The 27994-nt window shown below is 47.8% G+C and overlaps 2 protein-coding genes across 5 annotated transcripts; one reads left to right on the top strand and one right to left on the bottom strand.

Annotated features, from left to right (window-relative positions):
• Nucleotides 1-2253: 2253 nt before the first annotated feature.
• On the top strand, nucleotides 2254-20827 carry SLC25A16 (solute carrier family 25 member 16). 3 transcript variants are annotated; one of them, XM_032969070.2, is made up of 12 exons: nucleotides 2254-2971; nucleotides 4316-4541; nucleotides 5497-5589; nucleotides 6463-6596; nucleotides 8947-9010; nucleotides 9930-10051; nucleotides 10358-10424; nucleotides 12030-12192; nucleotides 12817-12885; nucleotides 13547-13685; nucleotides 16464-16521; nucleotides 17299-20827. In XM_032969070.2, the coding sequence occupies exons 2-12, from the start codon at nucleotides 4409-4411 to the stop codon at nucleotides 17313-17315; spliced, it is 1059 nt and encodes a 352-aa protein (XP_032824961.1). In that variant the 5' UTR covers nucleotides 2254-2971; nucleotides 4316-4408; the 3' UTR covers nucleotides 17316-20827. The 3 variants fall into 3 exon arrangements, with proteins under 3 accessions (XP_032824961.1, XP_032824960.2, XP_032824959.2); XM_032969069.2 differs by having other exon boundaries at nucleotides 4398-4541; nucleotides 16464-20827; XM_032969068.2 differs by having other exon boundaries at nucleotides 16464-20827.
• On the bottom strand, nucleotides 20275-27956 carry DCK (deoxycytidine kinase). 2 transcript variants are annotated; one of them, XM_032969072.2, is made up of 7 exons: nucleotides 27808-27956; nucleotides 25245-25360; nucleotides 24542-24735; nucleotides 23064-23211; nucleotides 22241-22356; nucleotides 21593-21692; nucleotides 20275-20665 (listed from the first exon to the last, which is right to left on the bottom strand). In XM_032969072.2, the coding sequence occupies exons 3-7, from the start codon at nucleotides 24691-24693 to the stop codon at nucleotides 20639-20641; spliced, it is 543 nt and encodes a 180-aa protein (XP_032824963.2). In that variant the 5' UTR covers nucleotides 24694-24735; nucleotides 25245-25360; nucleotides 27808-27956; the 3' UTR covers nucleotides 20275-20638. The 2 variants fall into 2 exon arrangements, with proteins under 2 accessions (XP_032824963.2, XP_032824962.2); XM_032969071.2 differs by lacking the exon at nucleotides 27808-27956 and adding an exon at nucleotides 27309-27769.
• Nucleotides 27957-27994: the final 38 nt, after the last annotated feature.

Raw genomic sequence — 27994 nt, 5'->3', positions numbered from 1 at the left:
AGTGCATTGTCTTTATACTGTTCGCTTTTTGGCGTTCTCTGGTCTGACACTGGTGAGACTAGGCCCTAAAGAAGGCTGTCTGGTGTAGGCCAATCGGGTTCAAAGACAATGAATCATATATTAATTAGCAGAGCATATTTGTTTGCATGTTTACCACAAGTACTGTGTGAATAATGCAGTAAAATTGATTCCTTGCAAAAGGTTTATATTTGGTGTTTGAACATCTTAACACCTGTTTTATTGCCAGAAAGGGTTAAACCTATTCTTATTTTTTCACACATTGCTATGCTACCTGCCTTCAACCCACACTGACCACCACTATTATGATTGGTGCAGTATGAATAATTATCATGACCCACACCGTGTGTTTGGGTGTCCCTCATCCAGCAGTGGATTGACAAAAAGGCTGTACATGTTATACCCTGTGCCGAGAAAAGAAATCGAATCGGTATTTCAATCACTTGTTCACGCAATAAGTTCGTTCTGGAGTATCGCCCTGCTCAGTGTGGTTGCACTTGCCTGCATTGATGGCCTTCAGCCAGTGGTGGAAATTCCACATTCCCATTTTGAAGGCTAGAATCTCTATTATAACCACTGTTGACTTGTTCACAAAGTAATGTTCTGCATGTGGTTATGCTCCCTACTGATAGTGACCTTACAATCCAGCCGAATTGAAATGGATTTCAGAATATAAATATATTCTTAAGGTAACAGAGGTCATTGGTAAATCGAAAACTGTAAGCACAACGCACAATGCCAGACACTCACGAACAACGCTGTACGTCCAGAATAAACACCTCATTCGACACCCAAACATCGCCGCACCTGCTGGCTATGACATTCTTCCTCCTCCTCGAAGACACTGCTGTTGGAACCATCAACGGCATCAGAACATCACCAGCAGGCCGACATTGCACCATAGCTCCTTCGTGAATGGGGAATTAAAAGACGCAAGGCACCGTGGTGGGACTGTAGCAAATGCAATCCAAACTACGGAGCGTATTCGTCAACCCGCACGGCTGTTCCAGATGCAGGGGATCAACGTCAATTTCACATTCCGGTGCTCAAGCCAAGATAGATACCCGCTGTGATGTCTCCAGTAAGCCCATAGGCTCATAGTGGATACAGAGAGACCCCCTAGAGATGTATCACGGGACCTCCTTTGCCAGTACCAAAATATGATAAGAGGATTTCCCCCTTTTTTCTGGCAACAAAACAGCTGTGTCAAGATGTTAAAACACCAAACTGAAACCTTTTTACAAGGAATCGTGTCTGCATTAACCACAATACTTGTGGTCAGAATGCAAACCAAAAATCATACTGTGATAATAAGATGCATTGTCTTTGAAACTGATTGGTCCACACCAGAGACAGCTTTCTTTTGAGCCTCGTCTCAAACGGTGTTCGACCAGAGGACGCCCTTTGACAATGAATATATTATCAGATATAATCAGAGTATGTGTTTTTATTGCAGTTTGGTGTTTTCACATCTTAACGCAGCTGTTCTGTTGCCAGATAAAAGGGGAAACCCTTATTCTCAGATGGATGGATGTTTGTTGAACTTTCGCACGTAGCCAACCGTGCTAATCGGAGACACAGATACATACTACAAAGTCCCATCACAAGGGAGAAACACAAATAAGGGGTCGTCCATAAATGACGTCACGCACCTAGGGGGAGGGGGAGTCAGACATTTGTGACGATGTGTGACGAGGGGGGGGGTGAGAAATGTGACGTCACATAAAAATGCACAACTTTAAATATAGACAACACGTTCTACTTAATTAATTTGACTTTTTAAATAAATGTTTTCTCCTACAACATCAGAGCGCAGCGCCACATTAAATACGCACTACAATGGCAATAGTTTAAAGCGATTTGAAGCACGTTTTATATATTTTTTTTGGGGGGGGCAGAGCTTTGTGACGTCATATTGGAGGGGGGGGTCCTACTTTTTGTGACTAGGGGGGGGTAAAATCGTCCAAAATCGCGTGACGTCATTTATGGACGGTCCCTAACACAAAAAAAATATTATATATTATATATAAATATATATTTTAAATGTGCCCGTATTAAAACGGCTGTAGCGCCGTATGGTCCCTGAAAAATCAATTCCCCTGTCCAAGAATACGATGTTAAACCGTATGGGTTGATAGCTGATAATAGCTATGCATTATTATTTATCACACAATTGCAATAAGTAAAACGATTGCATTTCCTAGTGCTCACACGCAGCACGAGGCGGGGGGGGGGGTCTTATCGAGTCTACCAAATGCAACGTCCGGCTTCCCCGTGACCTTTCGTCGTACACGCAGCAGCGTGCAGCTCGGGGTTTACGTGAGCGCCTTGCAGCCCCGAAGCAGAAGCCAGCACGGCGGCGTTAACAACAACAATAATAACAACAACGACGACATCGTGGACATCTAACAACAACAATAATAATAATCGGCAGGTTTAATCGCTTGGTTGCGAGCGGGCGTTGGACGCGGCTTGGAGCTAGCACTGCACTTGAACCCCGATTAACGCAAGGCCCTAATTTATATCGTATTTAAGCGATTATTTGAACACGTTATGACCTCAGGCTATTGTTATTGGGGTTCCTCGGTGTACAATTTAATTGTTATTTTTTTTTTAAATAACGTTATTCTAAAGAGATAATCGTAATTGATGGTTACGATTATTATACAGACGGGACTGTACTTTTTCTTAACGCGGGCTCGATCCTTCGGCCTAAACGGATACAGTATAGGATAACTTTTGAATATATACATCGTATTATTTATATTAGAACAACAGTAATGTTTTTGCCTTGATTACAATTAATGTGGCGGTACACTCCGACGTATCGGGCACTCGCTGTTTGATCGAAGGATCTTGGAGAGGCTTTGTTGCTGAAGAGGCGAAGGTGGTGGTGGTGGTGGTGGATTTGAGTTCATCATTACCCATCGTCAACCACGTTTTGAGAGATCAGGTAAGCGTGGTCATCATCATCAGCCGCAGCAGAATCATCATCAGCAGCAGAATCAGCAGCAGTAAAATCAGCAGCAGATTCATCAGCAGAATCAGCACAAGCAGAATCACCAGCAGCAGAATCATCACCATCAGTAGCAGAATCATCAGCAGCAGAATCACCAGCAGCAGAATCATCACCATCAGCAGCAGAATCAGTAAAAGCAGAATCAGCAGCATAATCATCACCATCAGTAAAAGCAGAATCAGCAGCATAATCATCACCATCAGCAGCAGCATGTCCACCGCTGCCATCAGTATCATCATCATCTGTCCACCAATGTTCAATAATCAGAATAATCTCATCATTTGCTGCTCATCGGAAGCATCTGCATTCTAGCATCGTATTCCTGAGCCTAGGCAACATCATCATCATCATTCTCCGCTGCTGTTCAACATCCTTGTCCAGTCATGAACATGATCTCAATGTCATCATCATGACCAGTCGAGGCACCATCGTTATCACAATGAGTCATTGTCTATTATTTGCTGAATGAATAACTCCGTCGGGATTAGCAGCGTCATCCTTATCAGCAAGGAACAGCATCTAAATTTTGATTTAAAGCTTTCGTGACTGCAGCAATTCATATTCTTAGCTCTTTCGGTAGTCACGTTGAAGGGGAACAATAAAATAATAAAATAATAAAAAAATTCTCACGACGTTTCGACTATAACACAAACGGTCGTCATCAGGTGTTATGGTCGAAACGTGAGAATTTTTATTGTTTTATATATATTTTATTATTTTATTGTTTCCCTTCAACGTGACTTTACCGAAAGAGCTAAGAATATGAGCAGCATCTAACTTAACTATTTAACTACAGTATCTATTTTTATTTCACCAAGGTAAGACCCGCTGAGAGCGATGTAGCGCTTTTTCAGAAGCGACCTGGCCACGAATGATAGCTCAACAGATGATAGCTTATCATTTGGAGCAGCCAAATACTCTAAAGGCATGTTTATTCTTGATTTGAGGCATGTTTATAAATATTGAAATAAAAAGCAGAGGACCCGGAGAAAAATCTATGCGGCCACGGGGAGAGAGACGCTCAAATTCCAAATGTACAGGCACCGGAGTTGGCATCGAATCCACGCCCACCTGTATATTGGGCGAGGCAGTTAACATCATCATCAGTAGCAGCAACATCTACCTCCTGCTTTCCATCACAATCAGCAGCCTCAATACTCATTCACGGATTTTCATCATTAAATCAGCGACATCTTGATTTCAGCATCATAAGAAGCTGCTCATTGCGACGCTAACTCTTTGGCTACTGCTCTTGCCTCACTCTCTGTCTCTTCCCAGTGGCCGCGCACTTGCGCCCCCCCCCCCCCCATTTCTCACCCCACACCCCCCGTGCGCTCGCCTCTCGTTGTGGACCCTGCAGACGGTGACCGCATGGCCGAGCGGCACGCCACCCCCGTGGCCCCGGTAGACGGCGTGGCCCCCACGCGGCCGGCACCGCGCCTGGACCGGGGAGCCCCACAGCACACCAACTCCTCGCGGTGGATGCGCAACTTCCTGGCCGGAGGTGGGAGCTCGGCGTGGTTGTTACCGTGGGTTCGGTGCGGTGTGGTTTGGCGGTGGGGCGTGGTGCGGCGTGGTGCTGTTTTGGCACGATGTGGGGTGGTGTGGGCGTGGTGCTGTCTGGCACGGTGTGGCGTGGTGTGGCATGATGTGGTGCGGCTTGGTGCTGTGTGGCACGATGTGGCGAGGTGCCGTGTGGCATGATGTGGCGTGTCGTGGTCGCATGGGGTACGATGTGGCGTGGTGTGGCATAATGTGGTGTGGCTTGGTACTGTGTGGCACGATGTGGCGTGGGGTACAATTTTTGTTGTGGCGTGGTGTTACTGCAGTTCGGTGTCATGTGGTTGTTTCAGTGTGGTACAATGTGTTTTCGGTGTGGCATGGCACGGATTACCGTGCTTCATTGCAGTGTACTTCTACCATGTGTTGTTACAACGATGTGGTGAGGTTGAATATTGTTGAATGTTATCATAGTGGCATGTGGATAGCACACTGCGCTCTGAATTCGACGGCACCCCGAAATTCCTGTCTTGCTTTGCCCCGCATCCACCGATCCACATGGGCCATCATGGAGACGTATCGTGAACCAACCCTTGAGTCCGACACGGCATGGTGAACCCCTTTTTCCCATTCATTGTCAAAGGGATGTAAGTTATTTTTTACGAAGTTTATTATTAGAAATTTATTATAAATTTATTATTTATTCTGCTTATTTACCCCGGAAAGCCTCGCTTGAGTCTCAGGACGTTTTTCAGAAGGCGATGTTGCTCTGTGTAATTCCAATGAGGTACTGTAATTTACGGTAAAAATTTTCAGCATTGGGATGTGTTGGCCACTCGTGTATAATTTGCCAACATCATTCCTGTAACGCAGCAGCACCTTGCGAAGGTTGGTGGGCATGTGAGTTGTTGTGCGTGCATTGACCAAGTTGGTCTGTTTTTGACTGTGACCCCCAATAGGCATCGCCGGGTGCTGTGCCAAGACCACCATCGCTCCCCTGGATCGCGTGAAGATTCTCCTGCAGGCCTATAACCCCCACTACAAGCACCTCGGTACGCGCAGAGAAGACTCGCACCACAGCGGCAACAGCAACAACAACACCGCGTGTATTATCCAGAGACCGTAGAGACACAGGTGCCATGAGCAAGCACCCTGACAGGCTCACACAATGCAGCAGATGGTGTGGCTGACCTGGCCGTCTTTGTCTCCCCACTATTGATGTTCAGCACCACCGCACGGGGCACTCCTTTAATGCTAAGTAGACCAAGGACAAATTCAGGACAGATTCAGAATTTAATTGTCGTTGATGGTATCAGTGGCTGGGAATTTAACTCTGTTCGCTGGGTTCATAGCACAGTGTGCAAAACACTGCACCACCTCTCCCCACACAGATACACACCACACACTCCACACAAGCCACACACACCATACACACCTCACATCATCCCGAGTGCAGGTTCATACATTAATGCAGTCGTGCGACGAGCCAGTTCAGGGTTCATATTTGCTTTCCATATTAAGTTACATGTGCGAGTGGAATGTCTATTGATTAATTAATGGAGGAATTGGCTTCCGTAACTTTTTTTAAGTGCCGCTAACAGTTTTACAAAATCAATACTTGTCGTCATGGTGGATTGTGATAGTAATATAATGCATATGCATGGATTTCGTAAATGTTTTCCAAAATGGGTTTATCCTCAGTTACATTTAACAGTAGTACAGAAACCGCTCTGGTAACTGAGCAGCGACTCGCACAAACAGAAAAGATGCCAAAATCAGCACGAGGTGATCAGCAACTGGGAGAATCCGCCCGCGGATAATTGAGGATGAACCTTCTCGCCATTCATGAGGCACACACGAGCGACTCGAGCGCCGATGACGGACGGGCGAATTGACATGGCGTGCGGTGTGTGTGCGTGTGCTAGGTGTGTTCTCTACACTGGTGGCGATTCCCAGGAAGGAGGGATTCCTCGGCCTCTACAAGGGTAATGGAGCCATGATGGTCCGGATTTTCCCTTATGGGGCCATTCAGTTCACCGCCTTCGAAAAATACAAGAGGGTGAGCGACCGAGGGCTTTATTGTTTAATCTGGTGCTGTTACGTTTGTGAATGTTTGTGGTAAAACAAATAATGTGGTGGTGATGCTGCTGCTGCTGCTGCGCTGGCAGCGGTGCGCAAAGCACAGATAACAAAACAAGCTCATCATCAAGGTTTTTTGGGTTGGATCGCGTTAGTGTAAATGTGTCATTAACCCGCCACCACCAGACACAATGTGCCAATTAGTTACTACTGCAGCCCACCGGTGTGTTGGAGAGTAAATCCACAATGTTTACATTTTGACTGACGTTTCGCTGGTAATTACATCCAGCATCATCGGGTGATTTTGGCAAAACGAAAACCTCACCACACTAGTCAATGACGTGTTGGCCTTAAAAGGAAAACAAAAAATACATACGTTTTCTTTTTTCGGCAGTGTTATTGAAGAATGCGGTGACATTTTCTCGATAATTGTTTTCGGAATTGACTCCAAAAGGTTACGGAATGGACGGTGGAATCCAGTAAAATTTCAGTCACGGTTGAACTGGTTGGCTCCGAGCAGCGGCAACCCTCGCAAGGCACCGGCAGCAGAGCTTTTCGATCACTGTGCGGTCCGTTACGACAGACGCAAGGACACGCGCGCACGCAGGGACATTTCGATTTATCGTTGGAGCGCTCTTTCTTCCGACATTAGGAAGCCTCTGGAGCTGCGCACTTTTCAATCTAGATTGAAAACAATTTTTTTTTAGAACTGCTTTTTGTGTTTAGTGTATTGTTCTTCCCCCCGCACCTGCGATAAGCACGGTTGGATTACGTACGCTGCGAAAGAAGTTCAACATACATACGTGTGTGCGGCAAAAACTGACGGTCAAGTTTTTCCACCTTTCTTGAAACCCTGGGGGGGGTCGACCTCTGTTTCGGTGGGAGGTCGCTACTCATCTGCTGCTGCCCCCGTATCCCCTGGCCATCTGCACCACCAGTTCATTCAGCTCCCTCCCTAACAGCTGCAGGATTCTTTGAGGAGAGTTCTGCCTTGCGATGTTTGGGCACCTCTTTTCTTTGTTTGCGGGAGTAAACTCGAGTGCCTTGAGAAAACCCGCCACTCTTACGGGGGGTGGGTGGGTGGGTGGGGGGGGGACACCACTCACAGTTCTGGACAGGTGGATTGACGAGCCCATGTGTCCCACTCAAGACCATGAGAAATGTTGTACACGCGCAGCCCTTTTTTTTAGTCCCTCCACCCCGACCTTGCCGCGTGGGTCATAGGGGGTTGCGTGACGGCACTTTACCCCACGGGTCAGTGCAGGTTGGTGGAGACGGGGAGCACGGAAGCACAGTACAACAGTGGATTTTGCTGCATAGCACAGCCGCCGTAGCCACCATTGACATCCTCGTTGAAAACCCGGGGGCCGATAGACTGATACCAACGAGCGATGGACGTTCAACTGAGGACACAGATCAATTAGGTCTTAAGAGCTTCGAGCTAAGATAAAGAGTCTCTCCAGAGGCATCACTTACAAAGCATCATTAAGTGCCTAATGCGACTGTTTTGCTTCATGAGTTTTATATCATTAGTAAGCTGGGGGGAGTGGGGAAACCTTTCCTTATTGAGGGCCGAATTAGAACATTCCTCATTTACCTTTGGTGGACAATGCATCGTGAATGTTCTCCTTCAGAACCCAATTAGCGCACCTGCAATAACAAATTAACGTGACGAGTTTGTGTGTTTTTTTTTTGCGGTTGCGCCACGTAACCGCCCTCTCTCGTGCCCTCTCGTTGTGCCACGTGTCCTGGGGCACGATCGTCCCAACACCGAAGCGAAGCTCGTGTGGTGTTTGGTACGGTGTCCCGACGTTTCGCTCGACGTTTGATCGTCGCGCTAAAAACGCCGCGCGGTACATCTGGAAAACTTTTCGGAGAGAGCTGAATGTTTTTTTGTCGGCCGTTTTCTCAGCGGCAGGCCTCGTGTGGCCATGGGTCGTACGGAGTTAAGTCGCGGGCCTTATTTGGCCCTGTGGGCTGTAGGTTCCAGCCTGCCCCTGGTAAAATGTTGCGCAGTGTTCCCTAATAATGATGCTGTGTCTCTGTGTGTGTTCTCGTACGCGTGTGTATCGCTGTAAATCCGAACCAATCTTAGGCCTCCCCTAAGCCAACTCGGCCTCAAATGAGTGCCGAGTGCGATGTGTTAAACATCACACTGGGCCTCAAATGAGTGCCGAGTGTGATGTGTTAAACATCGCCACTGGGGAGATGAAGGCGGCCGGGCATGGTTCTGGCCACCCACCTCCTCGTGCGCTGCGCCCGCCTTCATAGGTGCCCGCTAACTGAAACTTGCCCCAAAAGTCTGTTAAGGCTGTATGTATCGCCGGCAGGTTCTGAGCAAGCAAATGGGCATTACGGGCCATGTGCACAGGCTGCTGGCTGGCTCCATGGCTGGTAAGACCCTCGTACGGAAACCAGCGATGCACGCTTCGCACCTCTGCATAGCGCACACGGCGGAGTAAACTTGGCAACAGCATTTACAGACCGCTGGTCGGTCTTCCGCTAAACGAAGGCCTCCCCCACGCCGTTACGGTCGTGGGGGTCGTTTTGACCGCAAGCTCCGCCACGCCGGTCGGTGCGGGTTGGTGGAAGGTCGCGTGGCCAGGACCACTTTTCGGTTATCGCTCTTCACAGCCGGGTCACTCAGTACGCGATTGAGACCGTCCTGCTCGCTTGAGTTCTCTCCGGGCTTAACCAAATAAGCTCGAACTGATGATAGACTCGGTCGGGAATCGTCACTCGGGTTTCTGGATTTTGTAGCGCGGTGCACGAGCTACTCACTCCCTTAGCTGCCACCCCATTTTTGCTATTGACCACAGGCCCTCATCAGTATAATCTTCAATATATCTCTGTTGCAACAAGTTTGAATTTACTAGTTTGTGAAAGCTGCCGGGTGGGCAGTACTTACCTTCACTACACTGACTGCACTTGTGTGGGTGGGGTTGTGGTCAACGCACCGCGCTACGAACCCGACGACTTGTTCAGTGTCTGGCCATGGCTGTGGAGTCTCTTTGTCTGACTGATATACGTGAGTCTGCATGTGCGACTGTGTGTGTGACTATGTGTGTGTGTCTCAGTGTATCTTACACTATGTATTGGTGTGATTGAGTTTGTGTGTATGACTCTATATGTCTTCTGTGTGAGTCTGTGCGCGCGAGTCTCAGTGCATCTGACACTATATATTGCTGTGCGCGAGTCTGCGTGACTCTTACGTGCGTGCCAGCGGTGACGTCACCGCCACTTAGTGGCGAATGGCGGGCGTTATTGTGAGTCTGTGTGTACGACTCTAGGTATCTGTCTCCGTGTGCACCAGGCATCACAGCGGTAATCTTCACGTACCCCCTCGACATGGTCAGGGCCCGGCTCGCGTACCAGGTGAAGGGAGATCATGGCTACCGGGGTATTCTACATGCGTTCAGCCTCATCTATAAGAAGGTGCGTGATCAATCCACTGTTGGATGAAGGCCGCCGCCCCCCCCCCCTCCAACCCTGTATGAGTTTGTACAGCCACTGCTAACATCGGTTGCGATTATCCAAACTGCTCCTGGGCCATGCCTACGCCAACTCAGCCTTAAATAAGTAGCTTGTGCAGCGTGTCAGTACTGGGGAGACAAAGGTGGCCGAGCGTGGTGCTCACCACAACACCCCTTCACGTCCCGCGCTGACCTTTATAGGTTCCGTGAAGTCTGTTAACCGAGGCTATACCGGGGTGGGGGCCGGGATCTTTGTCTTTGTGCGCAGGAGGGTGGCTTCCGAGGGTTTTACCATGGACTGGTGCCAACCATCATCGGCATGGCTCCTTACGCCGGTGAGGAGTCCCCACACGCACACCTGTCCGTGTCATGGCAGTACACAGTTCCCTCCGGGAGAGAATTATGCCTGCAGTTTCAAGGAGAATGCACCCCAATAATAACAACAACAACACCCGCCATTCGCCACTAAGTGGAGGAGGCTCGTGAAGGATGCTACTGGTCAGTTGGAGGCAGTCGCCCTCCAGCAACAATGGAGGGCAGAGGAGCGACGCTCACAACAACAAGCGGAGTGCCGGGCAGCTAAAATGCAGCAAGTTGGCACAGTCAGAGGCACAGATGGTGCATCTGCTCCTCTCAGTCAGTCAACCCATGGCACCTGGATCTGTCCCGTGACCTCCTGTCAGTGAGCCTTACGACATTTCACGTGGTCTCAAAGTGCACCTGGCCTGGCACATGCGCCGTGGTGACCCCAATAACACACACACATGCAGCGTGCATACATAATACATCCATTATGGGTGTACGTGTACAGATCTTTTGTTAACCCGCTGCTGGATGAGGGCCTCCTCATGTCGTGCGGGTCGGCGGGGCTTTTTGACCATACTTCAACCACGCTGGTAAGTGCGGGTTGGTGAAGTATGTAAATCAGTCCATCTCTGCAAGCATACGTACATGCAAAGATATGATCGTACGTACTTAATTAAAACAAATCCGCAGTTTTCTTACTTAAAAAAAGCTGCTGGAATGCATTGGTCCAGGTGGCCGATAGACTGATGGAACTCAATGTTGTTTCTGTTATTCTTTACCTGGATATTTTTTTGTTATATCTGCTTTGTTTTTAATATTATACTCAATCCACCACAATAGCTCGTCACGTATTTCGTGCGGTCCACCAACGATCACTGCTACCATCTTGGCCAAACTCATCGGGTCCTAGGTGCAGGGGTGGGGAGCGGAACATTTTCGGCCTGGCAATCGCGCCGTGTTTTTTTCTGATTTTCAGCACCATACGTGGTTGCTTCCGTCACTGCGTGGGTCTCTATACAACTCGGTCGGCAGGCACGCCGGTTTTTCGCATTATTTTGGGATAACGCTACCAAGGTTCAGCTACCAAGGTTCAGCTACCAAGGGGGGAAGACCAAGAGCAGATGGTGGGAGACTGTCGATGGCAGAACCGGGAGGCCACAGCGTGTCTCCTCTGTGGCAGCTGCGGGATCCGCCAGAGGGGTGGAAAGCCTCGGTGAGATGTGCCGGCTTCAAACGGGGCTTTGTCCGCGCTCACAGCATCTTGATGTGGCGAGATGTTAACTACCTCGCCTGGTATACAGGAGGCAGTGGGTACGATTCCGACCCTGATGCCTGTACATTTGGAGTTTGCATGTTCTCTGTCCCCGTGGTCACGTGGATTTTTCTCCGGGTCCTCCGGTTTTTCCCTCCACATTTGAGTATTTGGCTGCTGTCAATTTCCACGTGATAAGCCACTTTGTTGAGCTATCATTTGTGGCCAGGTCGCTTCTGAAGAAGAGCTATATAATAGGTCGGTGGGCTTTACCTGGTAGAATAAAAAATAGTTTCAGTTTATAGTTCAGCCTTGGAAACGCCTTCCCCTAACCGCACGTCGACCCATTCGACCTCGCGCCCGCCTTCCTCCCCGCGTGCAGGCTTCTCGTTCTTCACGTTCAGCACGCTGAAGAGCGTGGGGCTCACCCGGGCGCCCGCGCTGCTCGGACGCCCGTCGGCCGACAACCCCGACGTGCTTGTGCTGCGCACGCCCATCAACCTGCTCTTCGGCGGCACGGCGGGCGCCATCGCACAGACCATCTCGTGAGCCGAGCGGCCGCCGCGAGCGTCGCGTCGCGGAGGATTCGTTACAGCCAGGGAGCCTGCCTGGGTCTTGTCCCGTGTGGAGACCCATAGGCTCGCGTAGAGACCCGTAGACGCTCGTCAGGACGTGTAAACTTTGTTGGTTGTCCTTCCACTGCACCTCCGATGAGCACAGTTGGCTACACACAGTGTGACAGAAGCTCAACGTACATAAAGTTATAGAGAGGCACGTAGACTCACATAGAGGCATGTTAACGTAAAGAGACCCATAGATTCGTATAGAGACTTGGCCTCACAAAGTTCAACATAGATACGTAAACTTATAAGAGAGACCCATAGACTCGCATAGAGACACAGCCTCACAAAGTTCAACATACATACATACACTTATAGAGACACAGACTCACATAGAGACATGTAAACGTATAGACAGACCCAGACTCGCATCGAGAAAGAACCCACCCGCATGCTGCCATCGCCTGAGACTGGAAAACCCGGAGCAGGGTCTGGTAGCCTCCCCGAACCGGAGCCAGGAGGCATCGCCGCGAGCTGGGGGCTGCGCGTTTGGGGTGCGGCGATCCGCGCTCTCTTTTGTGACGACGGTCGTGCGGCGGTCGTTGGCAGGTACCCGCTGGACGTGGCACGCAGGCGGATGCAGCTCGCGGGCATCCTGCCCAACTCGGAGAACTTTGGGTGAGCGGCGCCTCCTCCCCTCCTGAATCGCGTCGCGAGTGTAACGGCGGTCGCGCTGCTAACGAACGCGCACAACCCATTTTGTGAGCCCGCTGCACGAGTCGATCGACGTTTTTTTTTGTATCACCCGACACGCAAATGTGTGCGCCACGTACGGTAGAGTGCAAGGGGGCTGCTGTTGTTTGTGTTAAACTTTTTTTATTTAAATGGTGGCTATCCTGACTTCACAGCTTGCCGGAACAGGGCTACCCCTGTTCTAACCCTTTCCCATTTCGAGACGTCTGCAAGTCGCAGGGTGGGTGTCCCGTCCACCGATAAATCTCGGAATGAGCAAGCGGAACAGCGTTCATTTTATTAAGAGAGGCGTAACGCCGTTGCTTGCAAAGACATTGCACTCGCTGCAGAGAACCGTAGTGACCCGATCGCACTCTTGACAGCTGGCGCCAAACTTTGCCACACGCCCTCCTGCATGGCCTTGTGGGAGAATCGGTACCGATAAAAGTGATTTTATTTTAGTTTTTATGATGTACACCTACGTCACCGGAACGGGAAAGGATAATTCCATCTTGCCGGGTTTTTACTGTAGCTACTGACCTGGAGTCACCTTCCGCTCCATCCCCCGGTCTCTGCCCCCCTCCCTCCCCACCGCTGCCCTCCGTAGCTCCATGTGGCAGACTCTGACCAACGTGTACAAGCAGTACGGCGTGCGGCGCGGCCTCTACCGCGGCCTCTCGCTCAACTACGTGCGCTGCGTGCCCTCGCAAGCGGTCGCCTTCACCACCTACGAGTTCATGCGTCAGGTGCTGCACCTCAACTGAGAGCCGGCCGCCAACCACCATCGCTAAAAAAATATATAAAAAATAACTACGCGACAGAACGGCCCGGGGAGGCCCGCACGGCATGTTCGTGTTACAACAGTGTTACAACGGCGTGTTACTACGGCGTGTTACTACGGCGTGCGCCCCCCCCGTACGCGTCGTTTGGTACGATTTGGGTACGAGCGAGAGCCCTCGCCTGGCCGTCCGTTCCGAAAGCGTAACCCGCGTGAAACGGCCGGCCGCCTTTTTGTCAATCCACTGCTGGATGAGGGCTTCTTCCCCCCCCCCTCCCCTGCCCCGCCTGACGCTGCACGGGTTGTATTGCGGGTTGTTTGGCCACACTTCACCATGCTGGTCGGTGCGGGACTGGCGAAGGTGGAGAGAACGTAAACGGAGAATAATAGTTCAGCACAACTGGATTTTGCGTCGCCACGTAGCCCTGCAGCAGCCCACAACACTTTGTTGTTTTTATGCAACGGTGGTTACCCATCGAAGCACCATCCAGGCTCAAGGTTGCTTGGCTTCTGAGATCTGACGACACTGAGATTTAAGTCCATTCCGAGCATTCTGTTCAAAGGCTTCCATGATGTACCCTGCCTTAAATTAGTCAGTGGTCCTGTGCTGTATATTTCACTTGTCAGAATCACTTGAAGTGGCGTCGCGTTAGTGGTACCTATTTATATGGCCAATACAAAGTGAGATAATGGGAAGAGATTTTGTTGATATTAAAAACAAATGGTGGTAATTTCTAGAATTTTTTTACATTCCAAGAATTCAGCCCAACCCAATTCTCAGCGACTCCATGATGATTGTACTTATCTTTCTGAAGAAAAAGTTCTGAAGTGATACATTTAAAAAAAAAATATTTGCATTGTCGCCTACTTCACTTGTATTGGTCATATACACGGCGATCGTTTCCACTAGAATGTTGAACTCGCTGCTTCAGGTGATGACTAAGGGTTGTCGTGAAATGGTACTTGGCGTACATCAAAGCACAAAAGCAGGACGATAAAATTTGCGAAATATAACTCCACCGTTTTGCAAAACTCCACATCGTGATAATTTTCACATCCGGAAAAATGTAATATCGTAGAGCCAAAGAACGATATCACGGCAACCTGAAGTGAACACCTTTTCAATCTCTGTCCAGTGCATTTGTTCGAACAAATTATCTCTATGCCTTACCGCCCATCACAGCTGTGCGCTCTTGAGATTGCCGCACGGCCCTCAAATGATTCGAACGTCGCTGCTGTTTTTGTGACTTGCCGAGAACCCCAATTTGCTGCTTCGTGTCTCTTGCGTGGGGTTGATCTGCCACTGCAAATCGTACCGCGTGTGCGACCACAATTGCCATCAGCTCTTGCGTTTTGATGCCGTTTGCTGCATCGCAAAATCAGCCGCCTCTTGTCACCATTCTCGCACAGCCCGGAATGCATCATAACAATCACCGTTCTGTACACAGAGTACAGCTATGTCTGAATATACATTTGGACCCAATGTCGAATTTTGTAATTTATGGCTATGTAGGAGGCCGGGTTGCCAAATTCATATGATGGTTCAACCAAGTGTTGTTTATTCGATTCAATACATGGAAAATGTTGTAGAACAGATAAATAAGATGTACAAGTACAGCCCTTTTATCAACCCGTTGCTAGATAAGCCCCCGCCCCCCACCCATACTGTGCGAGTCATCTTGGTAGTTGATTGACCATACTTCAGCACACTTGGGTTATTACAGGTTGGCGAAGGCAGGGAAGGTTTAGATGTTTGAGCATAAAGGTACGGTAGGAAAATGGCAGTGGCTGCACTGCCCTCTACTGACTTTGTAGCCGTCTGAAACAACATATCCTGTTTACGAACAGGATAGGCATGTATAGGTTCTTTTAAGTTATTGTTTTATGCACGAAAGATGGAGAAAATTAAGTCGAGTTGAAATAAGTTGCATATGGTGGATTCCATCAAATCACAGACGGTCCTAATCAGGTCGGCCGGTGCTGTAAAGAATTTAGAGCCCATTTTTCAAACCACGACTGCATGAGGGCCGCCCCAGTGTCATTCATGGGGATTATTCGACCATACTTCATCCAGTATAAATAAATATTCTGATTCCGATCACTCGCAACTAATGCTTGCCGTGGCTAGGGGAATCGAACTCTGATCGCCGGGTTGGTAGCGCAGCGGCGCTGACCACGGCGCCCGCCGCTCCGCCCCACTGGCTCTGTAGAACAACGCGTACATCGCAGCACGTAACGCTGATTAGTGGCTCGCAAAGAGAAGAATTGTGTTTTGGAAATTGTTGCATTGCTCAGTGTGCCGGTATACTCGTGCATTTTGACGAATTAAAAAACCGAGTTCTTTTACTTTTTCATTGAAAGTGTTAGGCTTTGCACAAACATGTTTCGTGGTCCATTCTTGCCAGTAAGTCGCATCTTGGTAATTTTTCAAATTTGACAAATATTGTTTTTTTTTGTCATTTGAAAAATAAAAATACCTGCAAATTACTGAATGTGGAAAAACCACCACGTGGCAACATCCCCCATGTCCGCTTACTGACAGACGACACCCAATTGCAGGCCGGTGCTGCGTTCACCTTGCGCCGCATACGTGAAAGCTACTACCGGTCGAGATGGTAGATGTGAGGTGCTTTGTGATGCCAAGGCATTTGAGCGCCCTATAAAATGCGAATTCTTGTGCTCGTGAATCTCGGATGACTTGTTTGAATGATCGTTTGTGTGACATTGAGTGTGACGATGTTTCCAGCAGGGTTATGGGCAAGGAACAAAGCAACGCGCTGATTGTGTCGGGGTCAAACTCAGGGGTGAGGCTCATGCACTCAGGGTGTCCCACGTTGGACCTTCTTATGGCTTCACTGTCAATCATCGCCATCATTCATGATCAATCCGCTGCCGGATGAAGGGCTTCCCAAGCCATTGGAATCTCTTGTGGCTTTGCTGTCAGTCACCGTCAGAAATCCATGATCGATGCACTGCTGGATGAAGGCTATTCCAAGCCCGCGCGATCTCGCTGTCATTACGGGTACAAATTGCAAAAGGTACTTATTGGATGTGCATCGCGCGTCGTGTGAAACCGCCCAGCGAAGGTGTTAAAAACCGAAGAGATCAAAGCAATATCAGTAAAACCATTTAATTATGTCGCATTTCACCCCACATTCACACAATGCGATTTTAATTTAATTACTTAATGTGGACTTGCAAACGGCAGCTTAGTAAATGTCATCAGTTGCTTAATTTTTGTGAATTTTTCCTCAAGTATTTAGTTTTCAAATATTCAAATACGATTGATTGCATGCACACACGCACGCTTGCTGGGTACCATAGCGAGTTCTGTTTTCCCGGCCATTGGTGAGTGGCGTCTCAGTGGCCCAGGAATGGCCCAGGGGCATTTCAGGATTGGCAGCTTGGCCCGGTTCTGACTGATGTCTCCAATCTGAGCCCTATGACATCGTGCACTCGGCACCACCCCCTACATACCCTCCGAGATCAAAGGGAAATAATCGTAAAAATGTTTCGGTTAGATGATGCTACGCTAAGCTCGTCTTATTTTTTTTTAATTTTCGTCTGTTTTTTTTACGCAGCCTCGAAGTTGAACTAAGCAAGCAACACCATGACCACTCCTCCCGTTTCCCTGTAGGCCACATGACATCACGACCGAGAGAAAACGTGTACGGCAAGCTATCCCAGAACTGATCCCCCACTTGTACCACGTTTCAACTTCAGATTTGGCTTCGATTTTGGGCCGGAGTCCGAATTATCTTCGGGCCAATTTCACTTCATTGAGCTGGCCTGAATTTGGGCCCCGAGTGGAAATACATCAACAAAAACAACTCTTGTGCGTTGCAGGAGGCAGGAACTTTTCATTATTTCAGCAACCATGGTCCTGTGACCTTTTATTTTCAAGTACTTCTGGGAAGGACCTGCCAAACAACTCAAGTAACTCGGAAAGTCATGGAGACGCCACTTGTATTAATCAACAAGTCGTTTTTCAGCTTGAGTCGAGTCTCGAGTCGGCGGTCCGTGGAAGCTTTGTATTTGCGGCCTGTTGAGGCTGCTAGCCCGGCTCACAAACCGAGCCGCAAATTCTTCCCAAGGAGTCGTGAAAACCAAGCGTTAGTCCGCAGACCAGTCCAAATATTTCACTTGTCGCTTCCATTTGAGGTGGTGAAACTTGATCAGCACGAGCTTCTACATTTGGCCCACCAGTTTTAAATAATTCTAAAACAATAACTTTGGTCTCACAAATTAATTTATGACAAGTGTTGCCTCGAGATAATAGATTCTGCTGACTCTTTTGTTCTGTATTCAATAAAGTGAGTTTGGTGGAGGGAGTAGTGGTAATTATGGTGGGCTGTGAAGAAATGATGCAATGTGTGGTCATTGACACTTAAGTTGTACACTTCCTCAGGTACTGGAATTTAATTTAGGGGAGGAATGATTTGCACTGGGCAGTATCGCGAGGATGTCTCGTCTTGTTTTACTCGTTATCAAATGTAAATTGTACAAATGTATGTGCACTGCCCTTTTATCTACCGACTACTGAGTGAGGTCCTCCCCATGCCACGTGGTTTGTGGGGGGTTATTTAACCATACGTCATCACACTGGTCGGTGCAGGCTGCAGGATAAGTGTAAGCTGTGTAGGGCAATTGGCTTTGCCCTGCACACCACAGAAAAGTAAGATTGATAAATTGCAAAATTGACCGTTTGAATTTCCTCATACATTTCTACTGTAACGTTCATATCAAAACAATGACCCGTCGATTCTTAATGTTCATGATCAATGCACTGAATTGTGCAAGAATCAAGTCTAATTTGGGTTGAACTTTTTTCATTTGCGAGTGGTTGATTCTTATCGCTCGTGATGCATGCATTTCATTGTATAAGAATCAATGGTTTTTTTTTTCCCGAATCAGATTGTGAAAACTCGTGTGTTGTGTGGTTGGTCAATGTAAACTGTATAGCCACAAGTTTTTTTACATGCACCACAAAGGTGAAAAAAATATTCTTGAATTGAAATTCAACCCCTGGAAACTTTACATACCTAACCATTCAATGTGTCCCTGAAATTCTATGGCAGTTTCAAAAATGGGGTGCTCCTACATCTATTTTATTAACTTGGTCGCTCTTCCTTCAACTCGGGGCACCTTAAGACTTTCCTGGATAACCCAAGCGACGATGTCAAATATATGGAAATCTAATTTCCATGTTCCAAAATTCACCCATTTACAGATTGTGGTTTTTCGTGATCAACGATGCAGTGTATAATGAGGTATCAAGTAATTTTTATTTTGTAAAAAATATTCCTTAATCTGTAGGTGTGCAGCATTATATAAGAGCTTCTCTACGGTGGCAAGATGTTACCTTGCCTGGTATGCAGGTCGTGGGTTCAATCCCGACGCCTGTGTTTGGAGTTCCCTGCAGTCACGAAAGTTTAATATTTGGCTGCTATACATTTTTACATTAAGCCACTGCCTTGTGCGATTGATGGTGGCCAGGTCGCCTCAAGAGCTGTGGGCCTTACCTGGTAAAGTAAAAAAAAAAGTTTTAGTCTTGCCCAGCATGTGATGTTTCCTTGCGTGGAAATTAGTTAGAATAGTGGCATTACTTTGCACTGTGTTCAATGTATGAGCTTTGGGAGTGATTTTTTTCCCCCTACCCAATATTAAGGATGTCCTCTAAAGTTCCTTCTTATATGCAGGACAGTATATCCACCCATATTATTTCAAGGACACAAGTAGAGGATAAGCAAGGGTCAGAGCAGACAGGGTCCAGTTCACAAGCTCAAGTGGACCACTATTAAAGCAAAAGATCTCGGCACAAGGGAAATTAATTTACTTTGCAGGAAATTGCCATTCCCTGCATTGAGCGTTTCAACTATAAAGCCAATGTGCATGCGGATTACGGCAGCGTTTCTGCAATGCTGCAGTTTTTGCAGTCCAATATGCCGCATGTGATGTAAATCGCCGAAGCAAAATGAACCACGGTCACAACACGCGCAAGTGTTTCAATTGGCGCTCTTCACATGTGAGAAAAATTTACACACCTAAGATACCTGAAAACAGTTAAGGCCCACAGAACATAGACACGCCTCTTAATTCGTACTTCGAACATCTAGTGGAATGTTATTTAGCAGTAAGACAGGTGTGGCAAATAATGTAGTTTGTATTTGAAAAAGTACATTTGGTAAACATGAAGTGGTGGATGGCCATTGGTCACCAGGACTCATTCTTACCCACCCCTACTGGACATCTGTGAAAGAGCTTGAACGCTCATTGCATTTCTCCACTATAAATATTCTGAAATTATCTGTTGAAGCTTGGAATTGTTTGGCAGAACAATTGAGTTTTTTTCGCATGAACACATTAATCTGTTAAGTCAAATGGATGCATGATAGGTTTGTATGCTTTGTCTTTTTAAAACCTTAATTTGCTGTGCATATTTTAGTTGACAGGTCACTGGATTGTTTTAGTTCATTGCACAAGTCAGTTTAATTACATGGAGCCAACAAGATTCAATCACAAGCTGTCTTAAAACAAAGCAGAAACTCAGCCTTCCATTGTGTAAAGTTATTATATTTGTTTATTTGATAAAAAATATACGATAAAAGATTTTTTTTTTACATTTAAAATAACAGGTTGCACCTTTCAAGGCCCACTTTCGGGCAGTTCATTCAAACATCTCGACCAAAAGGGAAATAAAAAGCGTTTCATTTTAGGTGTCAACTTTGTACCTTGAATTGCAATGGACCACAATAATTTGGCCAAACGCATGCACAAATGATGTATCGAAAAACCCCACATGTTGAGTACTATTAAATATTTAAATTGACAATATTTGAAATTCAAGACTTAAGAGGCAGCAGCACGTGTGTGCCCACATAGCGGCCTTTCCAGATGAACCTTCCAGCAGCTGCGTTGTGGTCAGATGTCGTTCAGGAACGATTTCACCTGTTACGCGAAAATAAGGGGGGAGAGAATTGGAAGTTAATTTAACAGCTATTACCCTGTTTTACGTTAGTTTTATTTGTACACGCGCCGGAATTACAGTGCTCAAATCTTAGTACGCGTAAGCCAATCGTACAAAATTAAATGATATTCCCTGACATTGGAGTGCACGTTGTTGCGTGTGTTTTTTAAGCATGGTTTCCGCTCGCTGCAGTAAGAAAAAAGTGTAACCCACAGGGCAACCTAGTTTAACCTAAGCTACAAAAATGTAATTATTTGAGCTACATAGTCGAGGAGGGGTTTTGCATTCAGGATTCAGGCTGACCACAAAGAATCCTGAACATGCCCAGTTTCGCCAAGATTTTGGAAGCTCGGCAAGGTTAAACTTGGTTAATACTTGGATCTAAGAGACTGTTCAGGAAATCACAAAGTTACTAAGTTTGGGTTGCGAGGCAGCCAGATTAGGGCAGCACAAAGGGACCGAATTTCTTTGTGGTCCTCTGGAGCATTACCCTCTTACATGTGTGTGGCTTTCTCTGTAGAAATAATGTGCAAAGCGATATGCCTCGCTTTGCATGTGACTGTAGTACATGAGATTAAGTCGTGGGAAGTTTAACCCCCTCCCCGCCTGCCGCCGTTCAGCATAGGTATTGGTGTCGTTCCTGAATACGATGGATGTTTCAGAAGGGCTCGTAGTTTAAATATAAGAACTTAAAAAGAATCGAAGAAAAATATGGTTCTTTAATCCACCCAGTAACGGTAATATACAGGGTGCTTCAAAAATGTGTTAACACTTATATGGGACTATCGTTTTTAAGGGAAAAAGGGCCGATAATACACTGTTACATAAAAGTATGTGAATAGCTTTAAAAAGTCGAGAGTCTTCACTTGTTTGCCATCATTTTCAACGCATGCACTAAAGTGACCAACCTGGTCAATGAGATCTTCCTGCTTGATGCGATTCGTCTTGAAGTCTTCTCCCACGTCGAGGACAAGGATGGGCATAGTCTTGAGGCAGTCGAAGTCCACCCTGCAGCACAAAGATCCCCCGTATAACGTATTAACAGACTGTTCGGGCAAGTGCTGTTAGCAAGCACCTATGAAGGCCAGCACTATACCAAAGGGGTGGGTGGCCAGCACCATGCCTGACTGCCTTTGTCTCCCCAATGGCGATATATTTTTTTACACTGCACCAGGTACTCATTTGAGGTTTACTCGACTTAGGGGCGGAGCCCAATGACTAGTTTAGATAAGCGCCATTGGCATTGGCCGCGAGCGAGAAGCGTACTCTGGTTGCTGGGATCGTAGCGCAGAGTGCTAACTGGTACATTACCGCTCCCCGCACCCTGTAGCACACACAAATACCTTACACTTCGATACGCAGAGACTGTAGGTAAGCGCTGTTTGCGAGCGGCTATTCAGCTTGGCGTAGGACGATTACAGGGTGGTGTGGCTTTGTAAAGTATGAAGTGTGTGCAGCGCCCTGAGAATGATTGTTTAAGGGCAACTTTATAAATTTATTATTATTATCGTTGCGTCTGCGCGCACACTCGGGGCACGTGCGCTGTGCTCACTCACGGCATGTCACGGTCGTGCAGCCAGCTCTCGTGCTTGTCGTGCAGCTTCTGCAGGTACTCCAGCTCGATGTCCTGCTCCTCTGAACGGCCACGGACGTGCAGCCGTTCCATGCAGCGCTGCAAAACAGCCCGCGCCGCCGTCAAACTTGCATGTGGTACGTTTAAACACAGCTATCGAGAGGTGAGCACTTTAAACGAGTCAATCGTTTGGAGTGCTTAAACGTTAGCAAAGTTCGAAAGGTTTTTTTTATATTAACTTTTCAAAACCCTGGCAAAAACTGTGCAGCTTCCAGAGCTGCCGAGAACACGTGGCCTGCAGTGCAGACACATGCACAGTAGAGAGCCACGTTTTAGTAGCTGCATTAGCTCTGTCCGTATAGCCAAGTATCTCTTTTGCATTATTTTACTCTGTTTTTGCTAAATGTGTACATCGCCTCCTCTGAATTGGATCTGAAACATGGACATTAACAAAGAAACTAAAAAGAAATTAACAATCCGCCTAACTTCGTCAATTTCAGAAGCTAAGCAGTCGATTCTGGATAGTGCTTCAATGGACTACCACCACCATGCAGATTGCTATAGGTTGCGGGTCTACGTGGTGAGCAACAAAGAGCAGTGCAGCAAAACCCATCGTTGCACCGTGCTTGTACACACCCAACGTCGATGCTCCGTCACCGTCACCTACATTGCACCGACCGGTCCCGGTGACGTGAGGTTTAAAGAACCCCAATGGGCAGCAACCGGGTGCGGCGAGGCCCCTCGTCCACCAACGGATCGACAGAAAAACATGGACGTGCGCATCAACTACTGGCGCTCTGGATAACCTCGGGCGTCGCACGCAGGTAGATGATTGCGTCGAGGTCGATCTTGGGACCGAACTCGCCGAGCAGCCAGCCGTGCCAGTCCTGGTAGATGGCCCACTCCGTCTCGTTGATGCAGCCCGCTTCAAAGAGGTTGGACGCAAACACGTACCTGCGAACAAACACGGGCAGCACAGCAGCCCGGGGTTAAAGCAAGCGCGGTCCTCGACACTCGCACCACACGTCGATCAGAAAAGCACAAAATAATACAGCGAGATGACACAAGGAGCAATCAAAGAACCGCTTGAATGTATTTAAATTGTGTTGGAGCAATGGGTGGAGCAAAATTAAAGGTCCAGTGAACGATAAGAATGTAATGGTCTCCGATATCCTTTTTCCACTGACAAATTTGAGCCAAAGTCAGTGCAGGACCCTCACGGTACGGGGAGTTTACCACTGGCTATTTGATGTGCCAAGCTGGAATCGAACCATGCTACACCAGCTTCCAAGACATATGAATCTGGCTGGGGCCGCAAGCAGAGCCAGGGGAGAATGACGTCAGTCACTACAACTCGAACATCGAAAGTGACAATTGCGTCAGCATACCATGCGAACGCAGCATCACGCCACCCCAACAATCTTTATCTTTCTGGACTTGTTCGTTGTGTCACATCAGCAGCATAGCTTGGTTTCTGGAGTGGGGAAAACCTGGGGCATCCTGAGCCGCTTTGGGCCGGCTCGGCACTGCTCGGGTGTGGCCAGTGGAAATAAGGTATTAGCTCATTACACCCCCGAAATGTCCTCACAAAAACGTGACCTAAACGTGGATGCACACCTGACCGATCAGTTGCACAGCTTGGTTGCATGCAACTATATCGCTTATACACGTGGACGTCTCTGCAATCAGGTGTGCAACCCACCACTTAACAGTAGAGACACACTCTATATTCAAGTGATTTTATTAGCCATTTGTAGCGAGGTATTTAATTGCACGCACATTTGCAAACCAGGAATAGTTGTCGAGATCCCGGCGTAGGTGGGGCCAGACACTTAGAGCCACATCCACGTTGCGTAACTATTCGTCCAGATGCGGACAAAGCTGTCGCAGGCGATGATAAAGTCGCGAGGTTTTAAGAACAATTTGGTCGCGCAGCTATGAACCTAGCTTTAATACAGCATCTATCAGGAGGGGCAGACCTGTCAAGCAGCACCAGCAGCGACCCATAACGCCTGCTGTATGTTTGGAGTTGGCATGTTCTCCATGTGATCATGAAGATTTTTCTCCGGGGTCCTCGGATTTTCCCCCTCCACAATTAGAACCAACATGCGTTCAGAGTATTTGGCTGCTTTAACATTTCGACGCGATAAGCCACTTCGTTCAGCTATCATTTTGCAATCGCCAGTCGCTTCTGAAAAAAAAAGCTATGCAAGCACTGTGGGCCTTACCTGGTCAAATAAATAAAATAAATAAATCTAATAGTCGGCGGTGGTTGTAAGCTTACCTGTCGCTGTACACAGAGCGCTCAAAGAACTGCACGGGCGCGTCCGCCTGGTCGAGCTTGGCGGGCGGCACGCGCAGCTGGGCGCGGATACGGCTGAGGCAGGCGTACGTCTGGAAGGTGTAGGCCCAGCGGCTTGGCTTGTCGTACATCATCTGCAGCAGGTTGCCCCCGCTCTTTTGCGAGGAGGACAGCTCCTGCCAGCGGAAAGACGGCCGCACACGCAACGACAGGACGGTCACACACGCGTGGCCCTCGGGTAAGATTGGGCTCTTGCGCGTGTATATGCACACGAGCGAGTAGTGGGGAGCAGTGGCGTAGCGGTTAGCACGCTGCGCTATGAACCTGGCGACCCAAGTTATAATTGCCGCTCACGGCCAATACCATTGACGATTATCTGTGCCGGTCCTGAACCTCCCCTAGGTTGACTCGGTCTTAAATGAGTACCTGGTGCGGTGTCTAGTAAACATCACCACTGGGGAGATGAAGCCGGCCCGGCGTGGTGCTGGCCCCTCACGTGGCATGCCGGCCTTGATAGGTGCCCGCTAACAGCACTTGCCCCAACAGTCTGTTCAGGCTATACGGGGGATCTTTTCTTTAAGCATGTGCGTACGTGCATGTAGCACAAAGTGCACATGGCCTGGCACAAGCTCCGTAGTGTCATCACCGCCACTTATTAGCAAATGGCGGTTGTTGTAGCACAAACCTCAGAGTCATCGTGGTCCGTCTGCACGTTGCACCAGCGTGCGATGGGCTCGGGCACCACCTCCCATGCCTCCTCCGCCTTCTGCAGGATCCGCACGAATGTCGACTTCCCTGCCGCTGGCGCACACGAGGGGAAGTGGAGGCCGTTAGCTTTTATCAACATCAGCCAGGATCTATCCACTGCTGCACCATCCTTCAAAGTCTAGCGATGTAACAATCCATCTAGCTCGTACACGCAAACCGATCTCATCTGTCTCTCCCAGATGGATGCCTTTGTATGTTTTTGGACAACAATTAAAGTTCGTGGGACTCTATACAAATCTAAGGATAGTTCAGTATGTCTCTGTAAGTCTATGGGTCTCTGCATAATTATTTATCACGACGCATTTTTTCTATAATAAACTCCGAGACGTTATTATTAGTTTAACACTAGGCTTTCGCGACCAATATCCATAAGAGGTTTTTGGGTTACATCGCATAAATACAAATGTATCGTTAAACCCGCCACCACCCGACACAGCCAATGAGGTTTGTCACCCGATTCAAGAGCCGAATGGCTCACAGGGCTATACCAAATAAATGTAACTGTGAAATAAATGTAACTAAAAACCGCGCCGCCACCACGCCCTGAATAAAGGGCGCCAAAGGCAAAAAGGCGCGGGCAAAAGTCTCGTTGCCGACGGCAAACGATGACAATGAAGCAAAAAAAACACCATCACCTCGAGCGATTAAGCGAAGCAGACACAGCCGCCACTCCACGTTCAAAACTTACATCAGCAGGGCGATGTTTATAAACGACTACACACACACACCAAAAAAATCGACATTGCGCGTAGTTACCCATCCTCATCCGTCTCCCCTCTGGCCGGAGTGTTGTGATGCGCGGTGTCGATGAATGCGCGACGTTTAATGCGTCTTACTCCGATGGTTTATTTAATAGATCGATAACTAAAATAGTGTAAGTACTGTACCATCTCCCCAGTTTCCACCCCATGGGAGGGCCGTTGTTATAAGAACAGCAGAGTCGTGATAGATTTAACAACACACTAACCGTATATTTATTACGAAGAGTTCGAGAATAAGGTGGATACGATGATTTATTGCATTATTTGAAATCGAGTAAATATTTAATCTTCCCCTGGGACTCGTCTCACCACCACCTCATCTCCTTCCTTTGTACTGAATGAACCACAGCGAGTATCGAACTGAGATACATTATAACACACTGGAATATGATCGTACTAATATGCGACACGATCAATAACCATGTTTAATTTGTTTTATATAGTTTATATTATGAAGCAATCTCACGTCCCCCACCCACCACTACCACCCATTTCCGCTTCAAACCAATTTCGGTTGCAATACAACAACACATAGATTGTGATCCTGTTTACATCTACCAACACGGGGATGTAAACAAGGAATACAGATCGGTGCTTTGTTTAAATACGTTACAATTTTGATTAAATCTATTACATAGTTGCTTTTGTTGTCGTCGGTAAATTCGTTCCAAAAAACGAAACCCGGCGCCAAATTTCGAGTTTGGCGCCAAAAATCATCGTCACGAGCCGCGCTCGCCACCTCACTGGGCGACTCTCGCTTTTAACTAAATAATACATAAAATAAACATTAAGACGTTTTAATCATATCAGTCACGGCCAATGCCACCCCCACCATCGCTTCCCTTCCTGCCAGAATAACGATTATTAAATTTTAAAAATATATTTATATACGAACCCTGACCTCCGAAGGTCGGCCGAGTGTAAGAATTACAAGGCAGTGGTTAACAATGAGGCACATTTGAAACGTGCAATTTTAAACAGGCTGCGTTAACAATTTATTACAATAGCAGAGATGGAAATGTAATTATCATTGATGATTTAATCAGCCAAAGGAATGGAACGCGTCTGGTAAACACATTCAGCGAATCAGCTGGCGTTCCGGTCGATTGTTGTTGTACACACATCGGCAGAGATGGCAGAGCGGCCGTGAAAGGCCTTAATCCAGCAGTGGAATGACCATGGCTAATCGATAATGACGAAAAGGCGTAAAATAAACTCACCGATGTTGCCTTCGATCGACACGCGCTTAACCCGCTTCTCAAAGCTGTCATTCAGCGAGGGGCTGATGCACATTCTTTTCGGCGGCGTGGCCATGGTATATAACACTACTGAGCTTGTAGATTTAACCGAACAAAGCAATTGTTGATTACTTCTCTTTTTTAAAACGAATAATGTGAATGAAACGAAACCGAGATCACAGAACCGATAACTCACACACCGGTCTCGTGTTCGCCGACTGCTCAACGATTGTTTCGGCGCGAGGTCTCACATAGCACGCGCCCCACGCGGGCCACGCCCACGAAAGCGCTGATTGGCCAGACGCAGTGTAACCAACCCCGCGCGCTGATTGGATGACCTTGGTGAGGCTCTCCCGTCTCTAAAGACCCATCGGCCCGAAACGTCGGGCTTTGTTTTAAGGTGGCTCTTAACCTTTTACTGCAGCCCTGCACGCCCTTTGGTTCTCAATCGTTATTAAAAAAGTATAATGTTTATAAGTACATCATCCAGCAGTGGCTTGACCTTGGGTGTTGTTGTGGATGAATCAGACGACAAAATCTACATGTCTATCTACGTGACTTCACCGAAAAACCCAAATAATACGTTCCACGTCGTTGCTCTGTCCTCCACCCACGTGTGCCGGGAAACCTAAGAACCCCACGGGTAGGGGCTGGGTGAGCGAGGGGGA

Source organism: Petromyzon marinus, chromosome 41, assembly GCF_048934315.1.
Source record: "Petromyzon marinus isolate PM22_M1 ecotype Great Lakes invasive population chromosome 41, UKy_Petmar_22M1.pri1.0, whole genome shotgun sequence".
NCBI lineage: Eukaryota > Metazoa > Chordata > Hyperoartia > Petromyzontiformes > Petromyzontidae > Petromyzon > Petromyzon marinus.
This window is presented reverse-complemented; position numbering and strand designations above follow the sequence as displayed.

Excerpts from the sequence above, each read along its gene's own strand:
- SLC25A16 (XM_032969069.2), top strand. The coding sequence starts at position 4,409 with ATGGCCGAGCGGCACGCCACCCCCGTGGCCCCGGTAGACGGCGTGGCC. Across the intron at positions 9,011-9,929 it reads GCTGGCTGGCTCCATGGCTG|GCATCACAGCGGTAATCTTC; the intron begins GTAAGACCCTCG and ends CGTGTGCACCAG. Across the intron at positions 10,425-12,029 it reads CGGCATGGCTCCTTACGCCG|GCTTCTCGTTCTTCACGTTC; the intron begins GTGAGGAGTCCC and ends CCCCGCGTGCAG.
- DCK (XM_032969071.2), bottom strand. The coding sequence starts at position 27,402 with ATGGCCACGCCGCCGAAAAGAATGTGCATCAGCCCCTCGCTGAATGAC. Across the intron at positions 24,736-25,244 it reads CGGACCACGATGACTCTGAG|GAGCTGTCCTCCTCGCAAAA; the intron begins GTTTGTGCTACA and ends TTCCGCTGGCAG. Across the intron at positions 21,693-22,240 it reads CTGCACGACCGTGACATGCC|GGTGGACTTCGACTGCCTCA; the intron begins GTGAGTGAGCAC and ends TTTGTGCTGCAG.